This window comes from Nomascus leucogenys, chromosome 2 (genome assembly GCF_006542625.1).
Source record: "Nomascus leucogenys isolate Asia chromosome 2, Asia_NLE_v1, whole genome shotgun sequence".
Taxonomy (NCBI): Eukaryota; Metazoa; Chordata; class Mammalia; order Primates; family Hylobatidae; genus Nomascus; species Nomascus leucogenys.
Window position 1 is genome coordinate 34,846,652 of NC_044382.1, and position 26,664 is coordinate 34,873,315.

The 26,664-nt window shown below is 38.9% G+C and overlaps 1 protein-coding gene across 1 annotated transcript; it reads right to left on the reverse strand.

The window, feature by feature from the left end:
• Positions 1-336: 336 nt before the first annotated feature.
• On the reverse strand, positions 337-19,027 carry HMHB1 (histocompatibility minor HB-1). The gene is made up of 3 exons (XM_030821672.1): positions 18,979-19,027; positions 8,430-8,480; positions 337-425 (listed from the first exon to the last, which is right to left on the reverse strand). Exons 1-3 carry the CDS (start codon positions 19,025-19,027, stop codon positions 337-339), a joined length of 189 nt encoding a protein of 62 aa, XP_030677532.1.
• Between the last annotated feature and the right edge of the window lie 7,637 nt (positions 19,028-26,664).

Here is a 26,664-nt window from a genome sequence, read left to right on the forward strand (position 1 = left end):
TTGGTAGCCATTGTTAATTCATGTCTTAGTGTGGATTTGCTTGAAGTCATTTCCCTCTTTGATGGGACCCTAGATGCTCTCAAAGGAGGATCTAATAAAAAAGAAAGGAAGCCTCTAAGAAAGTGGTGAATTCATAAATCATGGCAGGTTGATCCTGTTTGGGAAAATGAGAGACACACACACACATGTTCAAAGGCTGACTTTTCATTTCACTGCGCAGAGCAGAGGGAAAGGGCGTATGTTCCACTTGCTTAATTTTACTCTTCATGCTCAGCAATTTGTCCCTGCTCATCCACACCAAAACTCTGGGCTTCGAGTCAAACTTCAACAGCAGTGTCAAGGTTTATAAGTCAGGGAAGAGCTGTGCCTCAGATACACATCATCTTCAACTTCAATCAATTCAGACTTCCAAACATGCAGAGAGCATATAGAAAAGAATGGCTTAGCTGAGACTTGAGCTTACAACTTCTCAGCAGTATTTTCTATTTAGATTAATAAAACTCCAAAGCAGAGCAAAGAGGACTTGTGTTAGCTTTTTAGTTTTGTTTTGTTCTGTTCTGTTTTTTTTTTTTTTTTTTTTTTTTTACTGATGATGAGCTGGGGTAGCACTTGTAGTAATGCATGGCTTTGGTATTTGCATAGCATAAGCTTACATTCATTAGAAAAGCATACTATTCATTGAATTTCCCACAAAAACCAGTGGTTTTAATTAAGAAGAAAATTAATGAAATGCAATTAGTTTTGCTAATAAAGAACCATGCTAATTCCTGCAAAAAATCTTATTTTCTATAATTAGCTCATATGCAATTCATTCATTAGAAAGAAAATCACGTATACATGCAGAAAATCAAACTACTGAGCGGGAGAGTTTCTAATAACTGAACTCTGAGAGTAACTGTTGAATAGCAGAAAAACATTAAGCCAATATTTCCTGATATAGTATATCTCATGGCAGATTTCCAGAGCAACCATGAAAGGGGTCCCTTATTTTAGAGCCAAGCCTATGTGAAATGAGATTATTCTCTTAAGAACAGTTTTTCCATAAGCCCAGGTTGTAAGGGCAAGAATATCTGATGGCACCCTTGTCATCACTAAGCCAAGAAAGGAGACTAGAGAAAATTTATTCTATTGCCATGACTCTGGGCATTTAAAAAATCAACAGGGAGCTTTGGAACTGGATAAAATCTAAATGTTCAATGTATACACTGAGACATGTGGTATTGCCATTGTGCTCCCCACCCCCCATTTTTTTTTTTTTTTTTTTTTGAGACAGAGTCTCACACTGTCACCCAGGCTGGAGTGCAGTGGTGCGATCTTGGCTCATTGCAACCTCTGCCCCCCGGGCTCAAGCAATTCTCCTGTCTCAGCCTCCCGAGTAGCTGGGATTACAGGCACCTGCCACTGTGCCTGGCTAATTTTTGTATTTTTAGAGGAGACAGGGTTTCACCATCTTGGTGTGGCCCTTTTTAAACTGTATTAGGCTGAAAGCCTTTCACATATGGATAAGGACTCCTCTTAGATATCTACAAAGAAGTTGCCAGGATATTGTAGTAGAATTTTAGGGTTCTCTGCCCATCTTACAATAACCCCATAACTGCTCTTTTCAGCTTAAGTGTTGGCAACTAATGTATATTATGTGACTCCATGCTCCTCCCTACCACTGGCAAACAAAATTCTCTTTCCCAGGAATTTGGTATTGGGACTAAAATATTGTGATTGAGTCTTGGCTGGTAAGTGGAAGAAATCTGTCAAGAATTGTGTACTTCCTATCTTCTATTACCACATTCATGGAGAAGCAGAGAAAAGAGAGATTGAGAGAGATATAGAGAGACAAACAGGTGGGAGTTGGAGGATGGATATAGAGAGACAATCAGAGAAAAGAAATAGAAAAGAAAGGTCTTTTGTTTTTATGTTTTCTAGTTCAGGTGATTTCCTAAAGCCTGGCTGAGTTGTTGACTTTGAGGTCCTCATGATACTCCTCTATCCTTGTAACAGACCTCCCCTCTTTTGCTGATGTTAACCTGAATAGAATTCTGTACTTGCAACAGAAGGTCTAACCATTGCACATGGTGGAGTACGTATTTAAGTAGAGACCAGCTAGGGGTAGAAGCTGGGGAAGAAAAAAGGGAAGAGAAAAAAAATAGCAAGTACTCACTATGTGTCAAGCAACTGGCTAAACACTTTAAAAATTATTACTCCATAAAGTATCCTTTAAAAAGATGTTATTTCTCCCCATGTTTTCAAGGAAGAGTCCCAAATTTCAGACGTTTAACTATAGGCTGCACAGCTGGCTGGTGGAAGATCCGGAATTTGTATTCACATTTGGGCTATTGGGCTTGGGCTCTGGTCTGACTGTGATAAATAATAGTCACTTTGATACTTGCGTAACCTTGAGCAAAGCACTTCACTCTATTTAGGCCTTGGGTAAATATAATACTATTTAAGGTCCCTTCCAACTTAATAGTATAGTATCACTTTAAAAAATTATTTAGAACAGTGTTTCTTTATCCAGTACTTTGAGTAGGGGTGGAGGTGGGTAAGTTAGATCTAAGCTTTGATGTCCTTTCAAATTTTACCCGTCCTTCATCCCTACCCTACCCTTCCCCTAAAGAATTCCATAAGCTCTGGTGGATGTGTAAAGGTCATGGGCAACAGAGTTAAGATTTAAACCCAGGGCTGTCTTACCACTTTGTTATGCTGCTGTTTCCTCTTTTACTATGCCTATTGGAATAATATAGAAGTTCAATAATTTTTTCAACTGAATTGCATGAATATTTGCCACAAATTACTAATGTGTCCTGTTTTGAATGCTTCTTTACACATTATAGAATTAACTTGTCAATTTCTAATAAAAATCCAGCTGGTATTTGTACTGGAATTGCATTGAATCTATTGATCAGTTTGGGGATATTGCTGTCTTAACAATATTGAGCCTTCTAATCCGTGAATATAATATACTTTTCCACATTTTCAAAGGTCTTCTTTAATTTCCCTCAGCAGTTTTGTAGTTTTCAGCCTAGAATTTTTGCACTGCATTTATTAATTTATTTCTAGGTATTTGATATCTTTGGATGCTACTGCAAATCAATGTTGTGAAAATGACCATACTGCCAAAAGCCATCTACAAATTCAACACTATCCCCATCAAAATACCACCATCATTCTTCACACAATTAGGAAAAAACAATTCTAAAATTCATATGGAACCAAAAAAAAAAGCCCGCATAGCCAAAGCAAGATAAGCAAAAAGAACAAATCTAGAGGCATCACATTACCTGATTTCAAACTATACTATAAGACATAGTCACCAAAACAGCATGGTACTGGTATAAAAATAGGCACATAGACCAATGGAACAGAATAGAGAACCTGAAATAAACCCAAATACTTACAGCCAACTGATATTTGACAGAACAAACAAAAACATAAAGTGGGGAAAGGACACCCTTGTCAACAAATGGTGGTGGGATAATTGGCTAGCCACATGTAGGAGAATGAAACTGGATCCTCATCTCTTCTCACCATATACAAAAATCAACTCAAGATGGATTAAGGACCCAAATCTAAGACCTGAAACTATAAAAATTCTAGAAGATAACATTGGAAAAATCCTTCTAGACATTGGCTTAGGCAAGGATTTCATGGCCAAGAGCCCAAAAGCAAATGCAATAAAAACAAAGATAAACAGCTGGGACTTAATTAAACTAAAGAACTTTTACACAGCAAAAGAAACAGCAGAGTAAACAGATGACTGACAAGAGTGGGAAAAAATCTTCACAATCTATACATGTGACAAAGGACTAAGGACTAATATCCAGAATCCACAACAAACTCAAGCAAATCAGTAAGGAAGAAAAAAATCCCATCAAAAAGTGGGCTAAGGGTGTGAATAGACAATTCTCAGAAGAAGATATACAAATGGCCAACAAACATATGAAAAAAACACTGAGCATCACTAATGATCAAGGAAATGCAAATCAAAACCACAGTGCAATACCACCTTACTCTGCAAGAATGGCTATAATCAAAAAATCAAAACACAGTAGATGCTGGCATGGATGCAGTGAACAGGGAACAATTTTACACTGCTGGTGGGAATGTAAACTAGTGCAACCATTATGGAAAACAGTGTGGAGATTCTTTAAAGAACTAAAAGTAGAGCTACTATTTGATCTAGCAATCCCACGACTGGATATCAACCCAGAGGAAAAGAAGTCATTATGCGAAAAAGATACTTGCACACACATGTTTATAGCAGCATAATTTGCAACTGCAAAATCATGGAACCAACCCAAATGCCCATTAATCAATGAGTGGATAAATAAACTCTGGTATATATATACAATGGAATACTACTCAGCCATAAAAAGGAATTAATTAATGGCATCCACAGTGGCCTGGATGAGAATGGAGAGTATTACTCTAAGTGAAGTAACTCAGGAGTGGAAAACCAAATATCAAATATTCCCACTCTTAAGTGAGAGCTAAGCTATGAGGATGCAAAGGCATAATAATGACACAGTGGACTTTGGGGACTCAGGGGGAAAGGGTGGGAAGGGAGTGAGGGATAAAAGACTATAAATAGGATGCAGTGTATACAGCTTATGTGATGAGTGCACCAAAATCTCAGAAATCACCACTAAAGAACTGACTCATGTAACCAAACACCACCTGCTCCACAATAACCTATGGAAATAAAAATATTGAAAAAATATATTCTTGGTAGCAGAATAATATTCTCCCCCAAGATGCTCATGTCCTAATCCTGAGAACTATGGCAAAGGATAATTAAGTTTGCAGATGGAATTTAGATTGCTAATCAGGTGACCTTAAAATAGGGAGATTGTTTTGGGTGATCTGAGAAAGTTTAATGTAATAAAAGGGCCCTTAAAAGTGGAAAAAAGGGCTGGGCACAGAGGCTCATGCCTGTAATCCCAGCACTTTGGGAGGCCGAGGTGGGCGGATCACCTGAGATCAGGAGTTCAAGACCAGCCTGGCCAACATGGCGAAACCCCATCTCTACTAAAAATACAAAAATTAGCCAGGCATGGTGGTGCTCACCTGTAATCCCAGCTACTTAGGAGGCTGAAGCAGGACAATCACTTGAACCCGAGAGGTGGAGGTTGCAGTGAGCCAAGATCACGCCACTGCACTCCAGCCTGGGCAACAGAGCGAGACTGCATCTCAAAAAAAAGGAAAAAAGAAAAAGAAAAAAGTAGAAGAGGGAAGCAAAACAGGAAAGTTAAAAGGATACATTACTTTGAAAAAAGGTTAGAGAGCTGCAACATTGTTAGCTTTAAAGATGGAAGATGGGACCATGAGCAATGGAATGCAGGTAAATCTGTAAGTTGGAAAAGGAAAGGAAAAGGATTCTCCCTAAGAGCCTTCAGATAAAACCACAGCTCGGCTGACACCTTGACTATAGCCAAATAAGGCCCTGATTGGATTTCTGTCCTCTTAACTGTAAGATAATGAATTGTGCAGATTTAAGCTACTAAGTTTGTGGTAATTCAGTATAGCAACAATAGGAAACTAATACAGAGTTAGGGAAAAGTTCAGTAACTTAGGACTCTGAACTTTGTTAGAAAGGTCAGTTCTCTCTTCACCCCTAATCCCTTCATTCATGGAGCTTGCCCCACGGTGACATCCTGCAATTTGCCAGCTTTGGTAACAGTATCAGACAGAGCAACATTTGCATTTTTGCACCATCCCTGCTGCAAAGCTGAGCAACAGAAAGGTTTGACGGGATAACAAATACCAACAAATGAGAGCTAGGTCAGGAAGAAAACCTGGTAGAAGCCACACAATATTTGTGCAGTAGCCACAGGTATTTGTGGGCACCAGTGAAGCACTACTTTGAAGGATAACTTTTAGTGGGGACAAATTCCCTTTTGAGAAAGTAGGAGGCTAAAAGTTCTAATTTTTATAATTATGACTCTATTTGTAGGTCAGGCCAACTTGGATTATGCTAATAATAAGGTATACACTAATACTGGTTAATTTCTGAAGTTTATAACATAATTTTAAATATAATTAGAGAAGATTGAAGATTACCCCTATAATGAGAGCATCCTTGCATATTAGTTTTTCAATATCTTGAGTGATAAAAAATGAGGAGGATGTGAGATGTTGTGCTGGGAAGTGCACATAGGCCTCAGACTGTCCTCTCTCTGCCAGCTAAGTCCTGAGTGAGCTCCTACTATGAACTGAAATGCAAAAAATGGAAAGGGCATTTGTTGGGGCCAGTGTAAGTCAACTGTTTCCATCCTTATTCCTTAACTCAGAAACTCAAATGAAGAAAGACATTGTCAATTTCATGAGCAGTCCATATTTTTTCTATTGACGAGAGATAAAGAATAACAAATAAAAGTATTTTATAAGGATATGAGTTATAAAATTAAATTTTTGTTATCTCGAAATTGTTATTTTGTAAGGAAAAATATATAAGTAACAAATATGAGTATTCCTTTTTTTGGATCCATATTTGGCTGGATGCAGCCTGGACAGGTGTCATGGTTATAGATTATTGTTATGTGTCTGAGTTGTGATTTCAGCATGCTTATTGCTATTTCTTTTATTTTGCCAATTGCTATATTTTTAATAAAGAAAAAGACAAGGATAGATGAGAAAAATATAGAACATTTTTATCTTCAATGCATGTCAGTAAGAATGATGCTATGAAATTTCAGTTAATAATGAAATTGGAGCTACAAAGACCAAATCATAAATAAAATGAATTTGCAATAGTGTTACTCATAGTAACACACAAAAATATGAAAATATCATGTGCCATATTTGCCTCTGCACTGGGTTACATCTGTGCTTATGCTTCAATACTGTAATTGGCCATCTCATTTCTATTGCCTATGGAGCAATAGTCTGAAATAAAAAAGAAATATTCATATTTATTACTTATATTTTTTCCTTGCAAAATGACAATTTGGAGATAAAAAAAAGTTAATTTTATAACTCACATCCTTACAAAAGAATTTTATTTGTTATTCTTCCAAAGGAAATCCACATGCTATTTACTTTATCTCTCACCAATAGAAAAAAATATGGACTGCTCATGAGACTGACAATGTCTTTCTTCATTTGAGTTTCTGAGTTAAGGAAACAAGGATGGAAACAGTTGACTTACGCTCTCCCCAACAAATGCCCTTTCCATTTTTTACTTTTCAGTTCAGCTAACATATATTGGCAGCTTTTACTGTGCCAAGCACTGTGCTAGATACCAAGGATACAGAAATGATTAAAACACAGTTCCTTTCCTCAAGAAGCCCATGCTCTGATGGAGGAGGCAAACAAGTGCTTTAGGCCAAAATGTAAAACTATGAGGGCACCAAAAAGTGAGTAGTTTATTTTGCCTGGAAAGAAATAAAACCTTCATAGAAGAGGTGACATTTGAAAGGGGCCTTGAAGGAAAAAAGAGAAGGTCAGTAGTTGTCCGTATGAAACAATAAAACAGCATAAAAATTCTAAAAGAAAGTTCCGTTTGTATTCTGTGGGCTGCCTGTGCAACTGGATCTGAGCATTCCCTGGGGTAGCTGAGGGGGCTGTGTGGACCAGACAGAGCACAGTCTTCCCCGGCCTCATCAGTCCAGGCTGAGTGACCTCCAGCTGCAGGAAGGAGAAAACACCAGATCCCTTCACTGCACGGCACCAACACCTCCTGTAACGTCAACCCAGGGCTCCGGCACCAACACCTCCTATAATGTCAACCCAGGGCTCCGTGTGTCCTCTTCAAGAGGAGAAAACAAGACAAAACAAACAAACAAACAAAAAACACAGCAGGGCCTTTCTGCCATTTCCTGGCTCTGAAATGAGGTTAGTGAGTTAATGAACGAAGCCATCGTGTCTTTATCTGTAAACTGGGGAAAGCTATACCCCCCTCAAGTGCTTCAGTGAGGATGAAAGAGAGAAATGCATGCAAAGCCTCCGGCACATGATCCTGAAAAGTGGGAGCATGGCGATGATGGTGATGATGGTGGCCATGCTAAGGATAAAGGACGGGTCTGGTCTCTGGGCTGCCTTGGGAAGCCTGAGCATCCCATGCGGTGGGCAAGAACAATGTGATCTTGGCTACCCTGGCTCCGACCCAGAGGGACTTCCTGCCCATGTGCACTTCCCTTGCCGTTGTCCTTGTGGCTCAGGTGGTGCAGGCAGCTGCTCCAACTGCTGCCTCTGGTGCCCTGACAGCTGCAGGGAGCCAGGCAATGGGCTATGAAACCGAACCTCAACTGGAAACTATCCGCCCTAAATAATCCCAGCAACAAGGCCCGTCTCACTCCTCTTCCCTGCCTTCCGCCATCCCTGTTTTCACCTGTTGTGGTTTCCCTCTCATTCCACCTGTATTTTCTTTCATTTTCTTTGCCCCTTCGCTGCCTCTTTTCCTCTCTCTCTGTTCTCCCTCCTCCTCGCTCCCTCACCTCTTTTTTCTTCTCTGCATTCTGGCTGCTCCTCCAGTTCTGGTTTCTCCACTGTGGTGTGGCAGAGGATGTGAGGTCAGAAGGCTCAGGGCCTGCCCGGCTTCTGAGATGCAGGGCAAGCCGCCTCAGCCTCCTGGGATGTGGTTTCCTCATCTGCAGAACTGGACCAGAATGACTCCGGAGTGTTCCTTCCGCTCTAAACCCCCGTTCTGTTACATTGTGTTGTGTTTGCCTTTGTGCCTGCTTTTCCTGTTTCAGCTGTCTCATCTGTCCACCTGCCTCTCCAATCTGCATCCCACCACTCGGGTTCAAGCCGCCAGCATCCCTTGCAAGGACCCCTAGAGCAGCCTCCTGCTACTGGAGGTCTTCCTGCTCCTGTGCTTATCCACATGCAATGTGTTATCCACACAGAAGCCGCAGTGACCTTATCAAAATAGAGATGAGGTTGCTCACTCAGCTTAAATCCTCCAAACTCCTTTACACCCCTTTTCTATCATAGGTCCCTGTTTATGCTCTTCAGAGTAATTATTATTGCCTGAAATTATCTTTATTTACTCATGAATTTCTTAATGTTGATGTATCATTTGCTGTATGTCTTCCACACTAGAATGCAGGCTCCAGGAGTGATGGACTTGATTGTCTTGTTTACTCCATATCCTCACTGGAGGGGCCAGGGCCTTTATTCTCTCCAGAAACACTGAATGAGGGAAACTCCCTTTGCCGGAGAATCCATCTCTCCCCTTCTTGAGAGTATTCTCCCCTAACCACACCATTTCTTACTTAGAAATACCTGTGCCTGCCAGAAATCCTGCCCATCCTTCTCTGTCATTTCTGATATAATTCCCCTCATTCACTTTTCTCAGTCAGCCGGGTCCTGTGTTCTCGTGGGCTATGGTAAAGAACAAGAGCAATGATGAAGCTAGTTCTTCTCTTACTAGAGAAGCCCCCTTTAATGTCAATCTGTGCCGTTGGATGCCTTAGGATAAAATAACTTAACAACTCTGAGACTTGAATCTAGATAATTGTCTTACAATGCTGAGAAAGAGACTTCTTTAAGAAAATGTATTAAAACTTCCAAAATTCTGTGCTTGGTTCCTGGGGAGATGTTAGGAGTAGCCATTTTCTTTAAAACACCTCTTTAAAGTAGGTAATGTTAATATGTCCACTTTACAGGTAACAAAACTGGGATTTAGAGAGTGCACAACTGGACAAGGCCATAGAGCCAGAGGTACATGGAGCCAGGATTTGAATGGAAGAAGTGCAATGCCAGACCCAGGCACCTAGCCACCACGTGGGTGACCCTAGTCACCCTCTCACTCCATAGATTAGATTACTCTGCATTATTTTCAGCATAACACTTATGAATACCTGATGCGGTCAGATTTCTTGTCTATTTGCTTCCATTATAACATAAACTCCATCCAGGCAGTTACCATATCTGACCTGTTCTCTGCACTTATTCCAATGCTTACAATAGTGCTTCATACATAATGGACGTTCAATAAATATTTCCTAAATGAATTAGTTATTTGCATATTGAGGATGAGATATAAAAGAAGGCCTGATAATTCTGTATATAAAACTCCATCTTAGCCAGGCACTGTGGCTCACACCTGTAATTCCCAGCACTTTGGGAGGCCAAGGCAGGAGGATCGCTTGAGCGCGGGAGTTTGTAGCCAGCCTGGTCAACATAGACCTCATCGCTACCAAAAAAAAAAAAAAAAATTAAAAATTAGCCAGGCACGGTGGTGCATACATGTAGCCTCAGTTACTCAGGAGGCTGAGGCCAGAGGATCACTTGAGCCCAGGAGTTTGAGGCTGCAATAAACCATGATTACTCCAATGCACCCCAACCTGAATGACAGAAAGTCTGGGTCTGTAAAAAACAAAACCATCTTCTTTGTCGATGGAATTTTCTCAAAAGTATCTTAGTATTGGCATATCTTTTTCCTTTGAGAATGCATTGGCTTTTTGCAATTAGCCAAAACTGTTAAAGACTGCTTTTTTGTCAAAAAGAACATATGGTCATAAAGCATCGTCACTGCTTTTCTTGCCCTGAAATTCGAGCTGTTTGTGGAGGTGTCTAACTTTCTGTGCTTTGGGAAACTTATGCACTCTGGTAAGGCCCCTGGACTCTGTCTCAGAATCATCGTTTTTATAACTATAAAAGAAAATATATAGAATTATAAAGAGCCAATTATATTGAATACAGTTATCAAAATATTAAAAATTGTGACATAGTAACATATTTGCTTCTTTAATAATGTATTAAATAAGAAGATCTAAAAATGTCTAATATCAACCTGGGAATGATATTTACACATATCTGCAAAAACTAAAATGTGATATGAAAATTACAGAATTAAATTAGACTCACAATTTTCACTGGTAACAAAAACTTAGGTATTACTATTGCTTTCATAATTAAAGGAAACTTTAACTTTCATAAAGAGGTTAGTACAAAGAAAGATGTAATTTTGCTGCCCAGATTTACAGGCTCCTGAATCTTATCCACAGACTCCATGGACCCCAAATTTTAAAACCCTATATTAGAGAAATCTAGAATAGGTTCAGCAATAGCAGCTACATGTAAGTAAGAGTATTACCTCTTAAGGTGACCCTAAACGGGTTATTCCTTACATGGTGTATAAGTTCTGACATACATGGTTATTTTTAAAGTTCAGCACCACTTTTAAACCTACTCTAAACCTTTTAAAACTTAAAATTATTTAATTTTAAATTAATTTTTAAAATTAAAAGTTTTAAATTAAGTTGTTGAAATTCAGCATCACTTTATACCTACAAATAGCGGGCATAGTTATTATCATTTTAATCTGTTTGCTCATTCTCTACATATATATGATATAATATTCTGAAAACTTTTAGTCCTTGACTATTATAAATTTATAAATTTTATTGGTAAATTTTATTTTATATTTGTAATTTGGTCCTCCTCTTTTATCTTTTCTTTTTTTTTGACCAACATCTCCCTAACCCCTTTCCCAAATTTATTGATTTTTACATATTAATTTAAAATAGTTAATGCAGTCACATAATCCAAAAATTCAAAAGGTATAAACGTACAGAAAATCTCCTTCTATCTCTGTCCAGAGTCACTTGGGTCTCTTCCTTTAAGGCAACCAATATTAGTTTCTTATGTATTCTTTCAGAGATGTTTGAGATATACAAGCTTGTAAATTGTAGCATATTATCCACATGATTTTCCACGCTGTTTTTTTCACTTACTTCTATGTCTAGAAGTTAATTCTATATTGGTGCCTTAAAACCTTCTTCATTTCTTTTTGTGGCTGCATAGTCTAATGTAAAGATGTATCATAATTACTTAACCAGTCTCTTACTGATGCGCATTTAAGTTTTGCTATTTGATTTGCTGTTTACTATCATGAAAATTATTTGCTATTAGAAAAAGAGAGAACAGCAAAAAGTATCATGTAAGATCGGAATTTTGTCATGGGCACCCACATATGTGGGACTTAGAATCAGGAACCCTAAATATAAGTAGGTGGCAAGAGATGTATACCATACAGAGGTTAATATAACATATTGAAAATCACAATATCATGGATAATACCCCAACAGGATAGAGAGGAAACACAGAAATGTCATCAACTCTTTCAGCGGTCTAGGCCAGGTTTAGCATTTTTCAGGACCTAAGAGGGGATAACTGAGGGCAGGTAGGATATCCCCAATTTGACAGGCCCCTTCGGAGGAAGCTTGAAAGTTTCAACGGAGCATATTTGTTTTGTTTTGTTTACTCTGGCTCTTAGGAACAGAGACTTGAGTTAATAACACTCTTTTGTTCGTGGCACAATGTCATCAGTGGTCCATGGAGGTTCCTCTATTGTGCTTATTTATTCCCCTTAACCTCCATTTCTGTCTTTCATTGCCCCCCTCCCGCATCATTCTAAATAAATGTGTTTAATGTGTACATTTTTATGTGCAAAATGGATATGATGATGTTTTGTGCATGTGTGTGTATTTCAATTTACAGCAATGATACTGGATTATAACTAATTCTATTTCTTCTTCCGCCTCCACTATGTTGTATGGTCCCTCCATGTTGCCACACAAACATCTAATTCATGGTCTCTAACTGCAGGGTGGTCATGTCCATCACTTTGTATCCACCTGCTTTCTCAGCGGGGGACAGCCACCAGAAATTAAATTGCAGTTCACAACCTTGTACGTGGCCCCCTCTGGATCTGTGTGAGAATTTATCTGGTGTACACACCTGGGATGGAATTGCTGGGTTATACAATTATATATACTTAGTTTGACTAATTACTGCCAGATTACTCCCCCAGATGGCTCCTCAGTCAGCAACAGCAGAACACCTAGAGTTTTCCATCCCCATATGTTTGCCAGCTCTTGAAATGATCTTGATTTCTATTTTTTTTCTAGTCAAGTGATGTATCATAATTATTTGCACTTGCATTTGTCTATTAGCAGATGATTTTGAGCGTCTCTTCAATGCTTCTGGGCCTTTTCAATGCACTCCCCTATAGATCGCCTGTTCCTACCCATTGTCTGTACTTCCAGGGTTTCTGTCTTTTCCTTGTTGATGCTTAAGAATTTTTCATATTATTTATTTTCCTCAATAATGTATAAGAGTTTCTTGTCAATTTTAGATATGATAAATTCTTTTTCAATGTTCTCATCTGCCTGTTATCTTTGCCTTTCATTGAACCAAAATTCCTTTTAAAGTAATCATATTAATCTTTTTTAAAATGTACAGTTGTGCTTTTGATGTTCTGTTTAATAAATTTTTTCCACCCTAGTTAACAAAGATATTCTCCTACATTTTCTCCTATCATATTTCTCAATTTATCTTTTACATTTCAACACATCTGACTTCACCTCTATGTATGGTATTAGGAAGGGATTCAGTTTCATTTTTCTCCAAAGATAGTGGGACCTTTGAGCCAATGTGCTTGAAAGAAGCAGAAGCTGCAGGCTGGAAGAGATGGAAGAGAGGAGGGAAATAAGATATCTGGGACCCACAGAGAAAGGTCATAGACGCAGAATCCAGAGGCTCCATGTGACCTACCCTAGGAGGCACTCCTCCATCTGCGGTCTGTAATGAAATACTGAAAAAGCCAGCATGCAGCATACTTCTCTTACAAATAAAGCCGTTTGGAGGAATTTCCCAGCAGCATTGAAGTTCCGGTACATGGCTTTAAAAATATCCCCTGTACACAACAGAAGGACTTTCCCAAGTGGGAGGGAGAGTTGGGTGAGTAGGAAGAAAGGAAGCACCCGAGGGAGGCAGGCCAGAGCACACACAAGCAGGTAGCTGAGAATTGATTGCTCTAAAGATGAGCCGGATGACAGAAAAATCAAAGAATTATTTCTGGTCCTCAAAGTTGAAAATCTACCCTTTTAGGAAATGTAATTGGTTCTTTTCCAGTGTCTGAATCTTGAACATTCTTCTATTTCTAGTTTATTATCAACTGCCTGTGGTTAGACCAAGTGCTTATCAACCAATTAGAAAGGTCAAAGAAAAGCCCAGGGAAAATGACCTAACCAAATTATCGGCAAATGTTTGATATTTCCAGGCTTATGATATGCATATATTATAACAAACGCAAAGATGCCGGATTGTTTCAAAATTTTCTTCTTTGTAAATGGACCCAGCAGTCAGCCTTTCATTCTTCTGTGACTTTACCTTTACTAAGGAACCCCATCATAGCTGCAGGGAGGCTGTGAAATTGTCCTAAGACCATAGCTCAAGAAGGATAAGAAAAAAGAAAACCTCGGGGGAAAGAATAAAAAGCAAAAAATGTTCTCTTTTCAAATCTATAAAAATGGTTCTTAAGAGCTGGAATTTTTCTTAACCAGCCAAAAGCAATGGTTACCCAGTGGAAGGAAAAGGTAGAAGGGAAATAAAAGGTCACAGGGAGCATTATGTGTGTATGTGTTTTTTAAAATTTTTCATGGTTTCTTGTCCTGAATAATTTTTTTAATACAAGAGAAAATTTAAATTGATGTCTTCAGTGTCTCTGCTAAGCCCTCTCTTTTTTTTTGTTCAAAAGAAAGTACATTTCTGATTGAAGGCATCTTCCAGCTTATTCACAAACTGACAGTTAGGCAAAGTATCCCCAACTTTTAAAAGAAATCAACAAGGTGTATTAAAGTTTATGACTTGCAAATAGAAGCCACATGTGAAGATACATGTCTTGTCAAATAGATTGCTCTTATACCACAATGTGGAATGTCTTTAGGACTCTGGAGTTAAATCCTGGGATTCTTCTGCCCCTTACATAATGTGAGGTCTATGGTGATGTACTTACGCTCTCTGAGCCTTCATTTCTTCACTCATAAAACTGAGATAATAATACCACCTACTTTATAGTGATATTAGAGTATTATATGCCACATACCTATTAAATGACTAAAAATACTACTGACAATACCAACTTCTAATGAAGATGTGTGGCAGTTGAAACTCTCATACATTGCTAACAGGAATGCAAAATGGTACAGCCATTCTGGAAGAAGTTTCGTAGATTTTTTGTATGTAATCTTACCATATGACTTAACATTCCCACTCTTGGATATTTTCCCAAGTGAAATGAATACTTACATTCACACAAAACTATATGTAAATACTTACAGCAGTTTTATTTATAATCGCCAAAACTGGAAGCAACCCAAAAGACTGGGAGAATGAATTAATAAGCTATGATATAGCCATACAATGGAATACTACTCAGCAACAGAAAGGAATGAACTATTGATACACACAGCTTGGATGAATCTCAGAGGCCTTAGGCTAAGTGAAAGAAACCAGTCTCAAAGGTTATATATTGTATAATTCCATTTATATAACATTCTTGAAAAGACACAGGTATATTGACAGAAAACAGGAGCTTGGCTGCCATGGATCTGCTGAGGGTTAAGGGTGGAGAAAGAGTTGACTGCAAGAGAACACCAGGGGGTTTCATGGGGTAATGGAACTGTTCTGTGTCCTGATTGCGATGGTATTTTAAGAATCTATGCCTGTGTTAAATGTCATACAACTGTACACCAAAAACGTCAATTTTACTGTATGACTTTAAAAAATAAAACTTTAAACAAGATTACATAAAATAATGCATGTTTAATATAGTCCCTGGCAGACAGTAAATTTTGTCTATGAGTTCTTTCCAAGACTGTGGTATAGAGTGTATCTCCATGCATCTAATTTAATAGAGCCAACTGGTAGAGTTCAATACAGTGTGCCCAGGTGAAACATAAGATAAAAGAAAATACTATAAACCATGTAAATACTGCAGCGATTCTACCTGACCACCTCCTCAATACATATGTGCTTGGAGTGCAGGAGAGATGGGAAAAGTGAATCTGATCTTCCACATTTGGTGCCAGTTCCCAAATGCTCCTCTCATGGTATGGACATCTCTCTGCACTGAATGTGCTACTAGTGTTTCAAGATAAGAACATTTCCTAAAATATGGCCTCCAAATGCACGCCGACTACTTAGTCTGGTAGTAATCCAAAGAAACAGGAATATGTCTAGACAGTGGGAAAAAACTGGCTGTGTTGGGTTTATTGGCATTCAATTTGATGTCTTCCTAAAAGATTATAAAAGGTAATTTTGGCTATATGCAACTCTTGCCGTACACACTCGTATGATTTAAAATCAGCTCTGTTGTTCAGCGATGAGAAAACTAATTGATATTTAATGCAGGTTGTCATATACACCTGCTTGATTGGCTGTTTGGAATTGCTAATAGTCCTTATGCAATGCTCCTAGAAAATGTACCAGCCATCATGACAGCTCAAGGACAGGTAGACCACAGAGACACTGGGACCCAATGACAAATGCAGGTTGACTTCCACACCTCCCATAGTTTCAGATTAATGAAGGTAAATAGTCTAGTCTGTTATCCTACCCCCAAATGAATGAGTCTTAACTTAAAAGAACTCTTTGGCAGTGGTATTTAAAAGCTGAGACACACTCTTCATTGTTGAGAGTCTGTAGATTATTCATCTGTTAAAGTCAGATTTAATTTCTGGAAAAGTAAATGTAATTTTCAGTTAAATCTTATGTTAAGTAAATTAATTCTGTTACAGATACCAATTTTGGCAAAAGATATTATATATATTTTTATATATAATAATATATATGTAAAATATATATATACACATACACACACACACACACACACATATATATATATATATATATATATATATATATATATATATATATAGACATGCCTAGGAAAAGAGGAAGCTGGTTTTAGGGGTCTCCCAAAATGTTTGAGACCTGTATAGACTGGAAAATGTTAACAGGCTGGGAAATTGCATTTTAAATGTCTTCAGCTCAGTGTTAGTCTTTCAAGTTGACTTCTTTGAAGGTAGAATATTAACACGAAAGTATGTATTCTAGCATTAATTATTTGAGTCTTAACTCTCCTGAGCCTTTATTTTGTTAAGGTGCACAATCTTGATGTAATCTTAATTTTTGTTTGCTTGAAAAATCCGAATTGAGCAATGCATAGGCTTACAAAAGAATACAATAATTGCTAATACTTTATTGTACAACTACATTGAACTATGTTGAAGGAACTCTCCTAAGCATTTGACAAGTGTTATCTTATTTAATCCTCACATCAACTTTCTGTAAAAGCTACTATGCTATACCTATTGTACAGTAGAGGGCTGAGATCCAGAGAGGTTAAGTAACCTACTAGTGGCCAAATGGGTGGTAGGTAAGTTATAGAGTCAAGGCCCCTTGAGAAGTTTTGCCTGACGCCTGAGTGCCTGCTTCCCAGTCTCCTTGCTACGTTGCCTTCCAGGAAAGGCATGGAAAATAATCAGAATGGTAACAAAGCAATCCAAGACAGGATATGAGAACCAGTCGGGATATAGGACATGACTGGGGATTCAAAATGCGTTAGGGAGAAGAGGTACAAAGAGGCGAACAGCCCCTCATTCTGATTTTCTCCATTTGAAATAACGCCCAGAATAATCCATTATTATTATATTTTTCAAGACGGAGTCTTGCTCTGTCACCCAGGCTGGAGAGCAGTGGTGCAATCTCAGCTCACTGCAACCTCCGCCTCCCGGGTTCAACCAATTTTCCTGTCTCAGCCTCCCGAGTAGCTGGGACTACAGGTGCGTACCACCACACCCAGCTAATTTTTTTTTTTTTGTAGTTTTAGTAGAGACCGGGTTTCACCACGTTGGCCAGGCTGGTCTTGAACTCCTGACCTCGTGATCCACCCGCCTTGTCCTCCCAAAGTACTGGGATTTTAGGTGTGAACCATTGCACCCAGCCCATCATTTATTATTTTACCTAAATATTTAATTTATTAATTCACTCAACAAGTATGACTGATCCCCTATTCCATGCTGAGCTCTGAATTAGCTAGGCACACAGAGTTGAATCTACCAAGGCTTTGATGTTTTTTCCATTTTATTTTCAGTTGACATGTAATAATTGTACATATTTATAGGCTACAGAGTGATATTTCAGTATGTATATACAGTATATGAAGATCAAATCAGGATAATTAACATATCAGTTACTTCAAACATTTATGATTTCTTTGTGTTGTGAACTTTCAAAATCGTCTCTTCTAGCTTTTTGAAAATATACAACAAATTATTAAAGAGCTTTTAGTCTCTTATATGAGCTATTATTTACTTTAAAACATTTCATCATGAAGTATTATAGATACATGTGTGTTTATTCTACACTCTAATCAAAAATACATACTTCAGAGTGATCAACCAGCCCTTAATTATTAGAGTCATACCCCAGAAGTGCTGCTGCAAGGGTTTCAGCTCTTTATCTCTAATCAACAATATGTTTTGTGTATTGGCATAATAGATAATTTTCTCTCATGCTAATAACCAAAGGTGTTTCCATTAGTGCAATTAGTGTGTTCAAGAGGTAGATTGGCTAAAAATAGCATGGAGACATACTCCATCCTTGCATGACAGGGTATGAGAATCTTCTGACCTCAGTGGTCTTTATATCTAGTTGAATGCCAGATTTTTGTGTATAAAAACTTATGAAGGCTGTAGATGTTATCTTCCACCAGAAGAAGATCAACTCTTTCCTCTGTGGGGCAGATAGACTGAGGCTGGGAGAAGCATCTTCCCCAAGCTTGTGACTGGGCTGCGTGTATCTTGGGTTTGTTCCTGTTCCCAGAATAAGGCCCTTCTTCTAAGTGAGAACATGAAGTATCGACCAGGACCCCAGTGCCTGGGAGATCCTTGACTACTCAGTGCGCACGGAATACAGAAAACACCCATTTGCTTTTCAGAAGTTTTCTGATTTTTAATCTCCTATTCCATGCAGCTTCAGAATTCTGCAAATTTCTTAAAGGGAAACCAGCTGTGTGTTTGAGGCTTCTCAAGTCTCCAGTGAATTCCAGCCTCACATAAATGCAAAAACCTCCGCTTTCCTATCCCAACAGTGGCCCTCTGTTGGGCCAAGCAAGATGCTCAGCTCTGGCCATACCCGGAACTGGCCAAAGCTGCCAGGGAACAGGCAGCTGCAAACAAGTCACCTTACCACTGCCCCCAGGCCCCATGAACCAGAGTTCCTCCCCAGCAGTCAGCATCTTCGCAGAACCATGAACTGGAGGAAAGTTCTGCTCTGCTTTTCTAAGATTTTTAAACTTAGTTTCTAAGTCTCCCACTGGGCTCAGCTTCAGGATTGAGCAAATATCTTCAAGAAGTAACTAGCTGTGTGTTAAGGCCATTGAAATCACCATTTGGGTCACCTCCTTACTGCATACCTACCCCAGTCTCTGCTGTTTTCTCCTTCCCTGGCCACAGCGGCCCTTTGCTGGAGCCAAGAAAGTCTTCTCAGCCTCATGGCCACACCTAGAACTAGGCAAATACCCCCTAGGAAAAAGCTACAAAAGATCCCTCCCTCACCCCTCTGGGATTTTCCCATCTGGAATTTTAGCCCATCTAGTCCTCATTGCTTTTGCAGCTCTCTGATGCCTTGAAACAGATGTGTTTTTTGAATTTGATCTAGCTTTTTTTCAGTTGTGTTCCCGTGGGAGTGTTAAGCTGCCATAAACCACTCTATTCTAAGTGGAAAGCCCCATCTGCACTTTTGAAATGGCAGCCAACGCAGGACCCAGGTTGCTGGTGGGAAGGACTCTGTCTGCATGATGCCAACCATAGTGTTGAATCCATCTTGCCCCCAGAATAGTATCCATTTGTGTCCAATGAGACTTTCACGCAAAGTATGAAACTAAAAGGATAGAATTGAGACTCAAGAAGATTGCCAAACAGGTTCTAGACTGTTTGGTGTCTGCTTTCTAAAAAAAAAAAAAAAAAAAAAGTGTGAAAGATCTGGGTTTGAGAATTTTCTTTTCTTTTCTTTTTAGTTTTTTGAGACAGAGTTTTGCTCTGTTGCCCAGGCTGGAGTGCAGTGTCACAATCTCAGCTCACTGCAACCTCTGCCTCCCAGGTTCAGGCAATTCTCCTGTCTCAGCCTCCCGAGTAGCTGGGATTACAGGTGCATGCTGCATGCCTGGCTAATTTTTTGTATTTTTAGTAGAGTTAGAATTTTGCCATGTTGGCCAGGCTGGTCTTGAACTCCTGACTCAGGTGATCCACCCCCCTCAGCATCTCGAAGTGCTGAGATTACAAGCATCAGCCACTGTGCCCGGCTAAGAGTTACTTTCATTATAACCTGGTAGGAAAGTTGCAGGGGAGGAGATCCTAAACTGTAAACTACCTCTAAATTTTTGAAGGTTACTAGTTCTTAAAAAAAGAAGCTAATAATTGGGAATGACCAAACTGGCTTAGATCCATTCTCAACATAGTCCAATTTATTTCTTTTTGACTGACATCACTTCTTCAGTAATAAGTGCTATAAATAAACAAACCAGTGTGTAAAGCATTATTTCCTGTTCCTTTTGCTCTAAAAATAACTAATTTTCCACTGAACAACTTCATTTATCTGGTCCATGAGGTCCATAAGTATGTCAATACATTTGTTTTTCACCTCTGGGTCCCCTCAATTGTTTTAAAAACATCAATTCTATGTCTTCTCAGTCTTCATATTTTCTCACTTGAGTGCTTATGTTCCCATTTGTAGATTTATCAAAATCCCTAATTCTAATTTTAACTGATCTTTCCCAGAGACTTTTCTTCTCCAGCTCTGTATTCCTTTGTTTATTCAAAGATTTACTAAGTATTGCTTTATTATATCCAGACTTACGAACTGTACATAGCCACATCTCAGTTTTGTAGCTGAGGAAGACAGTATTTGATTTCATATACCTGAAGGTAATTGATACTTGATTGTAGAACTACCCTTTTATTCCAAAACAGAGAATCGAAAGTACTCTATACCTTGTCTGTCAATTTCTCACCAAACCTTAGCATACTGTCTTACACATACTAGGCATTTAGCAGCTATGTTAATGTATTAATCAATGAAAAATATATTAAATTCATTCAGGGAGTAGGGGAGTAAGTAAAAGCGCACACACGATTTGTAGTATTTCCCATGTTCTTCTCTTGAATCTCGTCTAAAATAAAAGCCCATGTTATAGACTCAGAGACCTGTTTGGTGCCTCAGGCCAAAAGAAGCAAGAAAAACTTTGTTTAAAAAAATCCATCTTTGCTTCTGAAAGAACAGAAGAGTGAGGATAGAAGTCTTATCAAAAGAGAGAGCTTCCCAAACCATTCTTGAAAGGGCATAGAAAACAGGTACAGGGGAAGGTTTACATTCAAAGAAAGAATGATAAAAGTGTGAAAAGGCAAGAATATAGAGGTGTCGAAAAGTACACTGAGATTAAAGAACTGACAGTATGCTGTGTTGACTTTATAAGTAGAAACTACAAGGAAAGGTGATAGTGAGGAACCCTGGAGCAAGATAGGAAGAAGGAAGCTTATTTCACTAACTTCTCTTTCAGACCCCAAGGCATCATCTACACTGAAGTCTGCACATTACTAGCACTCTGAGCACTGTGCTGGGAGGGTGAGTTAAGAGAGAGAAAAAGTATTTGTGCACCTTGATATTTATGAAGATCTACTGGAGACTATCCATATGCTGAAGCCACCATTTGTTTTGCTTGTGGAGGTTTTTTCTTATTTGATTCTTTTAGAATAGGAAGAAAAACCAGAAAGAAATGATTTCTAGAAACCATTTCTCTCAACAAAACATGTGTTTCTGATCTCATCTTCACTCGCCTTCCCTGGGGAGGACTTCTGCCCAAGTTGACATGATGCTAACGCATGTTAGGAACACATTTAACATAACAATGGTGTGCACAACACACTTGAGCATTTATCCAGGAGCATATGTGACACTGGCAAATTGAAGGCTGGTTCCAATTTGTTTGTGGATAGACACAGGAGACTAAGTCCAACGCAAAAGTGCAGAGTAAATATTTGATAAATATAGTCAAATGAATAAACCAATGAACGAACACAAAATAAGTTGAACCATACATATGTAGAGAAAACACTATAGAAAGAGTCATCTAAGCTCTCTGCTTGGTCATAGATTTATCGCATCATCAACAATTTATTGTATCAACAAATGAAACAGTAAAATGAATCCAAACTTGTTTAGTACATCTAAAAAAATTGCTGGCAGATAAAGGTATCTCAAATTCAAAAAAAAAAGGAGACAGGAGTTTTATGTCTTACATATGCAGGTCCTGATTAAAAACTAAGAAAACAGGCTGGGCACAATAGCTCATGCCTGTAATCCCAACAGTTTGAGAGGCTAAAGTGGGAGGATCACATGAGCCCAGGAGTTTGAGACCAACCTGGGCAACATAGTGAAACCCCATTTCTATTAATTTTTTTTAAAAAGACAAGAAAGCAAAACAAAAACATTGCTTCATCCAATTAGAACATATAGTGAAAAACAAAAGGATGTCAGGCCTAAGTTTGGATTCTTGCTCCATCTCTTCTGTTTGCTTCAGGAATGTTATTAACTCCCTCGAACCTTTTTCCTTATCTTTGAAATGTGCTACGCATACTTATTTGGAAGTGTATTAACCTAGTACATATACTAAGTAAGCTCGTGAAGGTAAAGGCCTTGTGGGTTCTTTTCACTTGATAGGAATTTTCTATTTAGATTCCTCTTTCTTCTTGGAGTATGTTCACTAACATACCCTTTGCTGCTGACTACAAAGTAATGTGCTCATGCCATTTTCCAGAGAAGCATGCAGTAAGAATATAACAAGTATGCTGATGCCAAGAACAGGTTTCTTCTTATCTGGTTACTGTTCTTGTTTTCTTTGGACATTTCATCTCCAAATCCAAATCTACTGTTCACGCCCACGTAGAACAGTCTTCTGGAACATAGATGGATGAAGGGACCCAATAAAGGTTTGCTCTTTTTTGGTTAGGTCACTTCTTTCCCCTCTAGAAATTTGTCTCAGGCTCACTGTGTGTAGTCCCTATCATATTCTTTTATCATTCATTTCCAGAATGCAGAAATTCCCATGCTGATAGGTGGGTTCAGACTGCCATGTCTATCAACTCATCATTTTCTTGGAGCAGACAGTCTTGGATGGCTTTAAAATAAGGCTGAGAGATCGATCATAAGAACATGAAGAACAGTCACGGTTTTCTTCTGGCAAGAGCAGCAGTTCCCAAACTTTAGTCATTTTAATGTGATGGCCATGATTTTTGTCACAGTGGCACATCAACTCATCTTTATGTTTTTATCATAGTTGCTTAATACTTCCTGTTAAATCACCTCTTCTTTTTACCCAAAATTATTTAAAGTGAAAGTTTATATTATTATTTTCATTGTTAAAAAATCACCATAAAAAGAAAATTTTAAAAAGCGTAAATTCTAACTAGAAGGTTGTCTAAGATTCTGAGCTTCTGACCTGCTTTTTTTAAAGATGGAGTTTATGAAGTGAAAAAGATATGTGTTAAATATTTGTAGCTCCGAACTTAGACTTTCTGCTTGATGAAATCAGCACTGAGAAGGAATTGAAAAGGGAATCGCTTCCTCATCCTGTGGGTCAAGGAGATGTAATGCTTTATCTAAGGACTATCAGTAACGAAGAAGTGCCTGTTACAGGGGGGTGCTAAGGGCAACTCCATTTCTCTGGTTACAGGGACCTGCAAACTCAGTGGGGCCCAAGACGGGTACATTCGGGTCACGGCAACATGCAGAGAGAGAGAACACACACCTTTTTGGTGAGTACCCTGTTACATAGACATTTCACAAATATTGTTTCCCTGGAAGCTCCTCCCACCTTCCCTCTCATCCTTGTAAGTTCTTCCTCGTATCCCACCTTAATATAAACAATAACCAGTTATTACTGAGGGCTCCCTATGTGCCAAGCAGTTTCATGTATCATTTCATTCAATCTTCACCACACTTTAATCATTTTATAATTGAGGAAACTTAATTTATAACTGAAGCAACTTGCCCCAAATTGCCCAAGGGCAGGGATCTCTTATGATTTGGGGTTTCACCACCAAGATATAATTAGAGATAAGGATGTTATTTAGCTAATTAAGTCAAATAGACAAAACAAACCATTTGCCTCAATTATCTGAATTTTGGCTCACCATTCTTAAAGTTTGGCTCAGAAATTATACTCTTCTTTTTTCTAGGAACAGTTTTGTTTTGTTTTTGGCTTGGGTAATCTGGCTTATTGCCTCGGTTCTCCCATCAGTGACTACCACAGTATTGTTCTCAGAGCGACTTCATAAATATACATGGAGAGAGGAAGTAAGGGAGAAAGACAGAGAGAAGGGGAGAGAAGGAGGGCAGGAGGGAGGGAGGAGGATGCCTCTTTGTTAGCAAATCCACTGGACGTGTACGCCTGAGAATGAAGGTCTGCACCAAATGATTGCTAATAAGCCTCATCACTTTGGGTCACTTCCCTTACTATCGATGGTTCACTGTGTTTCTGTTACCCTCAGCCCTGAAATGGAGCTCACAGAATTGGCCCTAACCTCCTCACATGGCTGTGACAATCTAATACGCATATGTTCACGGAAGTATTATACCCATAAACACGTTGCTTCAGATGGGGTTCTTCCTGGTGATTTAACCGGGTGCTCTGCCCTCCTAGGGAGCTGCAGCTTTGTAAGACTCTCCAGAACTGTAGTCACAGCCAGCCAACATTTTAGGGATAAAACTAAAGAAATTCTAGATCCCATCTAAATTCTCCATGCCTTGTATGTGCAAATGTGAAAAGCCAGAAACACCATTCCCAGTTCCATGGTCTATTAATAATATTCTTTCAGCTCCAAAACAATTCAGTTGCTCTGAATGAATTTAACATATCCTTGCTCCATTCTTCAAATTCAAACATCACCTCCATGAACAAAACAAAACAAGACACATTTGCCAAAAACAAAAACATGTTTTGCCTCAAATTTCTGGTCTGACAATTCTGGGGGTAATAATTAGGTGAATAAGTGTTTCAGCCACCTACTTCGTTTTGCTTATATGTGTGAGCATCCACGATATAGTTATATTTATAAACTATAAAGATGTTTCTCCTATGTCTGAATTTTTAAAAGTCAGTACCTACTGAAATTCTGTCCTATTTGCAAACAAGAACGTTTGGCCCCTAACTTTTCCATTTAGCTTAAAAAATCTCATAAGTATCTTAATAAATACAGGGTTGAAGCAGTTCTCATACACTTATGGCCAGGTTATCACAATAAGACCTTTATTTCCTCATTATAAAATATTTTTAAATTGCCCTTTGAACTGCCACTCACCTTATGGAGTTTATGACAGTTTTTTGTTTTGTTTTCTCTTCAAACTGAAGCACTGAACTGACAACAGTCATGGGCTTGTCGAGTTTAGATTTTTCTCAACTCCTATTGTCAATGTCAAGTAACCTCTACAAGTGTGCCAAGATGCTTAGCTCTGTTGCCTGCAGGTTAACTGTATGGGTCCCAAAGTCTTCAAGACTCAGGGAAATCTGTGATTGTAAAAAACAACCACCCCCCAAAAAAAACTTTCCCACCTGGAGGACTTCTAACTGAAGAGTGAAAAGCATATCCTTAGGGACTAGGGGAGAATGGACCAAAGCAACTAAGAGTGGAGATACATTTTAAGACTATCTTATTGTATAAATCAACATGAGGTTTTGCACACGTAACTGGAGTTGAATACATGACTACCCACCTGTACCTCTGAATCCATCTATTTGTTGCCTATCTCCAGAGCTACCAACTTTGTTCAAATACTTTCTTGGAGAATAGCAATAGTCTCCTAGCTGTTCTCCCAACACCAACCCTACCCTCCTATACTCCAGTGTTCACACGGCAGCCAAAGTAATCTTTGAAAACACAGAACTAATCTTGTCACTTCCCTAGTTTAAGAAAGAAAAGACAGTGATTTCTCAAAACTCTTCAAAGTAAGGTAAATGGCCCCAGCATCTTCCGCTCTGACCTGGCTGATTTCATCACACACCACTCCCCTCTGTTTTCTGTGCTCCAGCCCCAAACTTCTGTGCATCTGGTATGGAGTCTTTCTCCCCTCTTCTCCACCTATATGGGAAGCAGTGGAGTGTGGTTAAGAGAATATTTCTGGAAAATAACAGGCAGGGCTGTACTGAGGACTCAAAGAGTTACTACATGAAAAGTGCTTAGAGTAAACCCTGATACCTAGTCTACACTCAGTCAGTGATAGCTGTTTCAGGAGCTTACTCAACTTTCAGCTTTCAGCTTAAATAGCACTTTCCCTGGGAGGCCTCTCCAACTCCCCCAGGCCAAGCCTGGACAACCTATTAGGTACACTCGCAACTTCTTCCACTTCTTTAAGGTACTTGTCACAATTTGTCGTTATGGGTGACTATTTGGTTGATTTCTGTCTCCCTGCTAGGCTATAAACTCAGCGAGGTCACAAATCATGACTATTTCGTTCGCCATTTATAATATTCTGAGCACTTAACTCAGTGCCTATAGTCTACTGGGTGGTAGGTGTATATATATTTAGAGTTGGGGTCTCACTGTGTTGCCCAGACTGGTCTCAAACTCCTGGCCTCAAGCAAACTTCCTGCTTTAGCCTCCCAAGTCACTCAGATTACGAGTGTGAGCCACCATGCCTGGCTAGTCAATATATATTCATCAAGGGATATTGAAGGAATAAAAAAGTAGATGGATGGACAGATGAATGGATAGATGGGTGAGTGGGTGGTTGGATGGATGGGTAGATGGACGGACAGATGGACGGACGGACAGATGGATGAGCATATCTGGTGAAGTGTTAAACTAGGTAAGATAAAGCCCC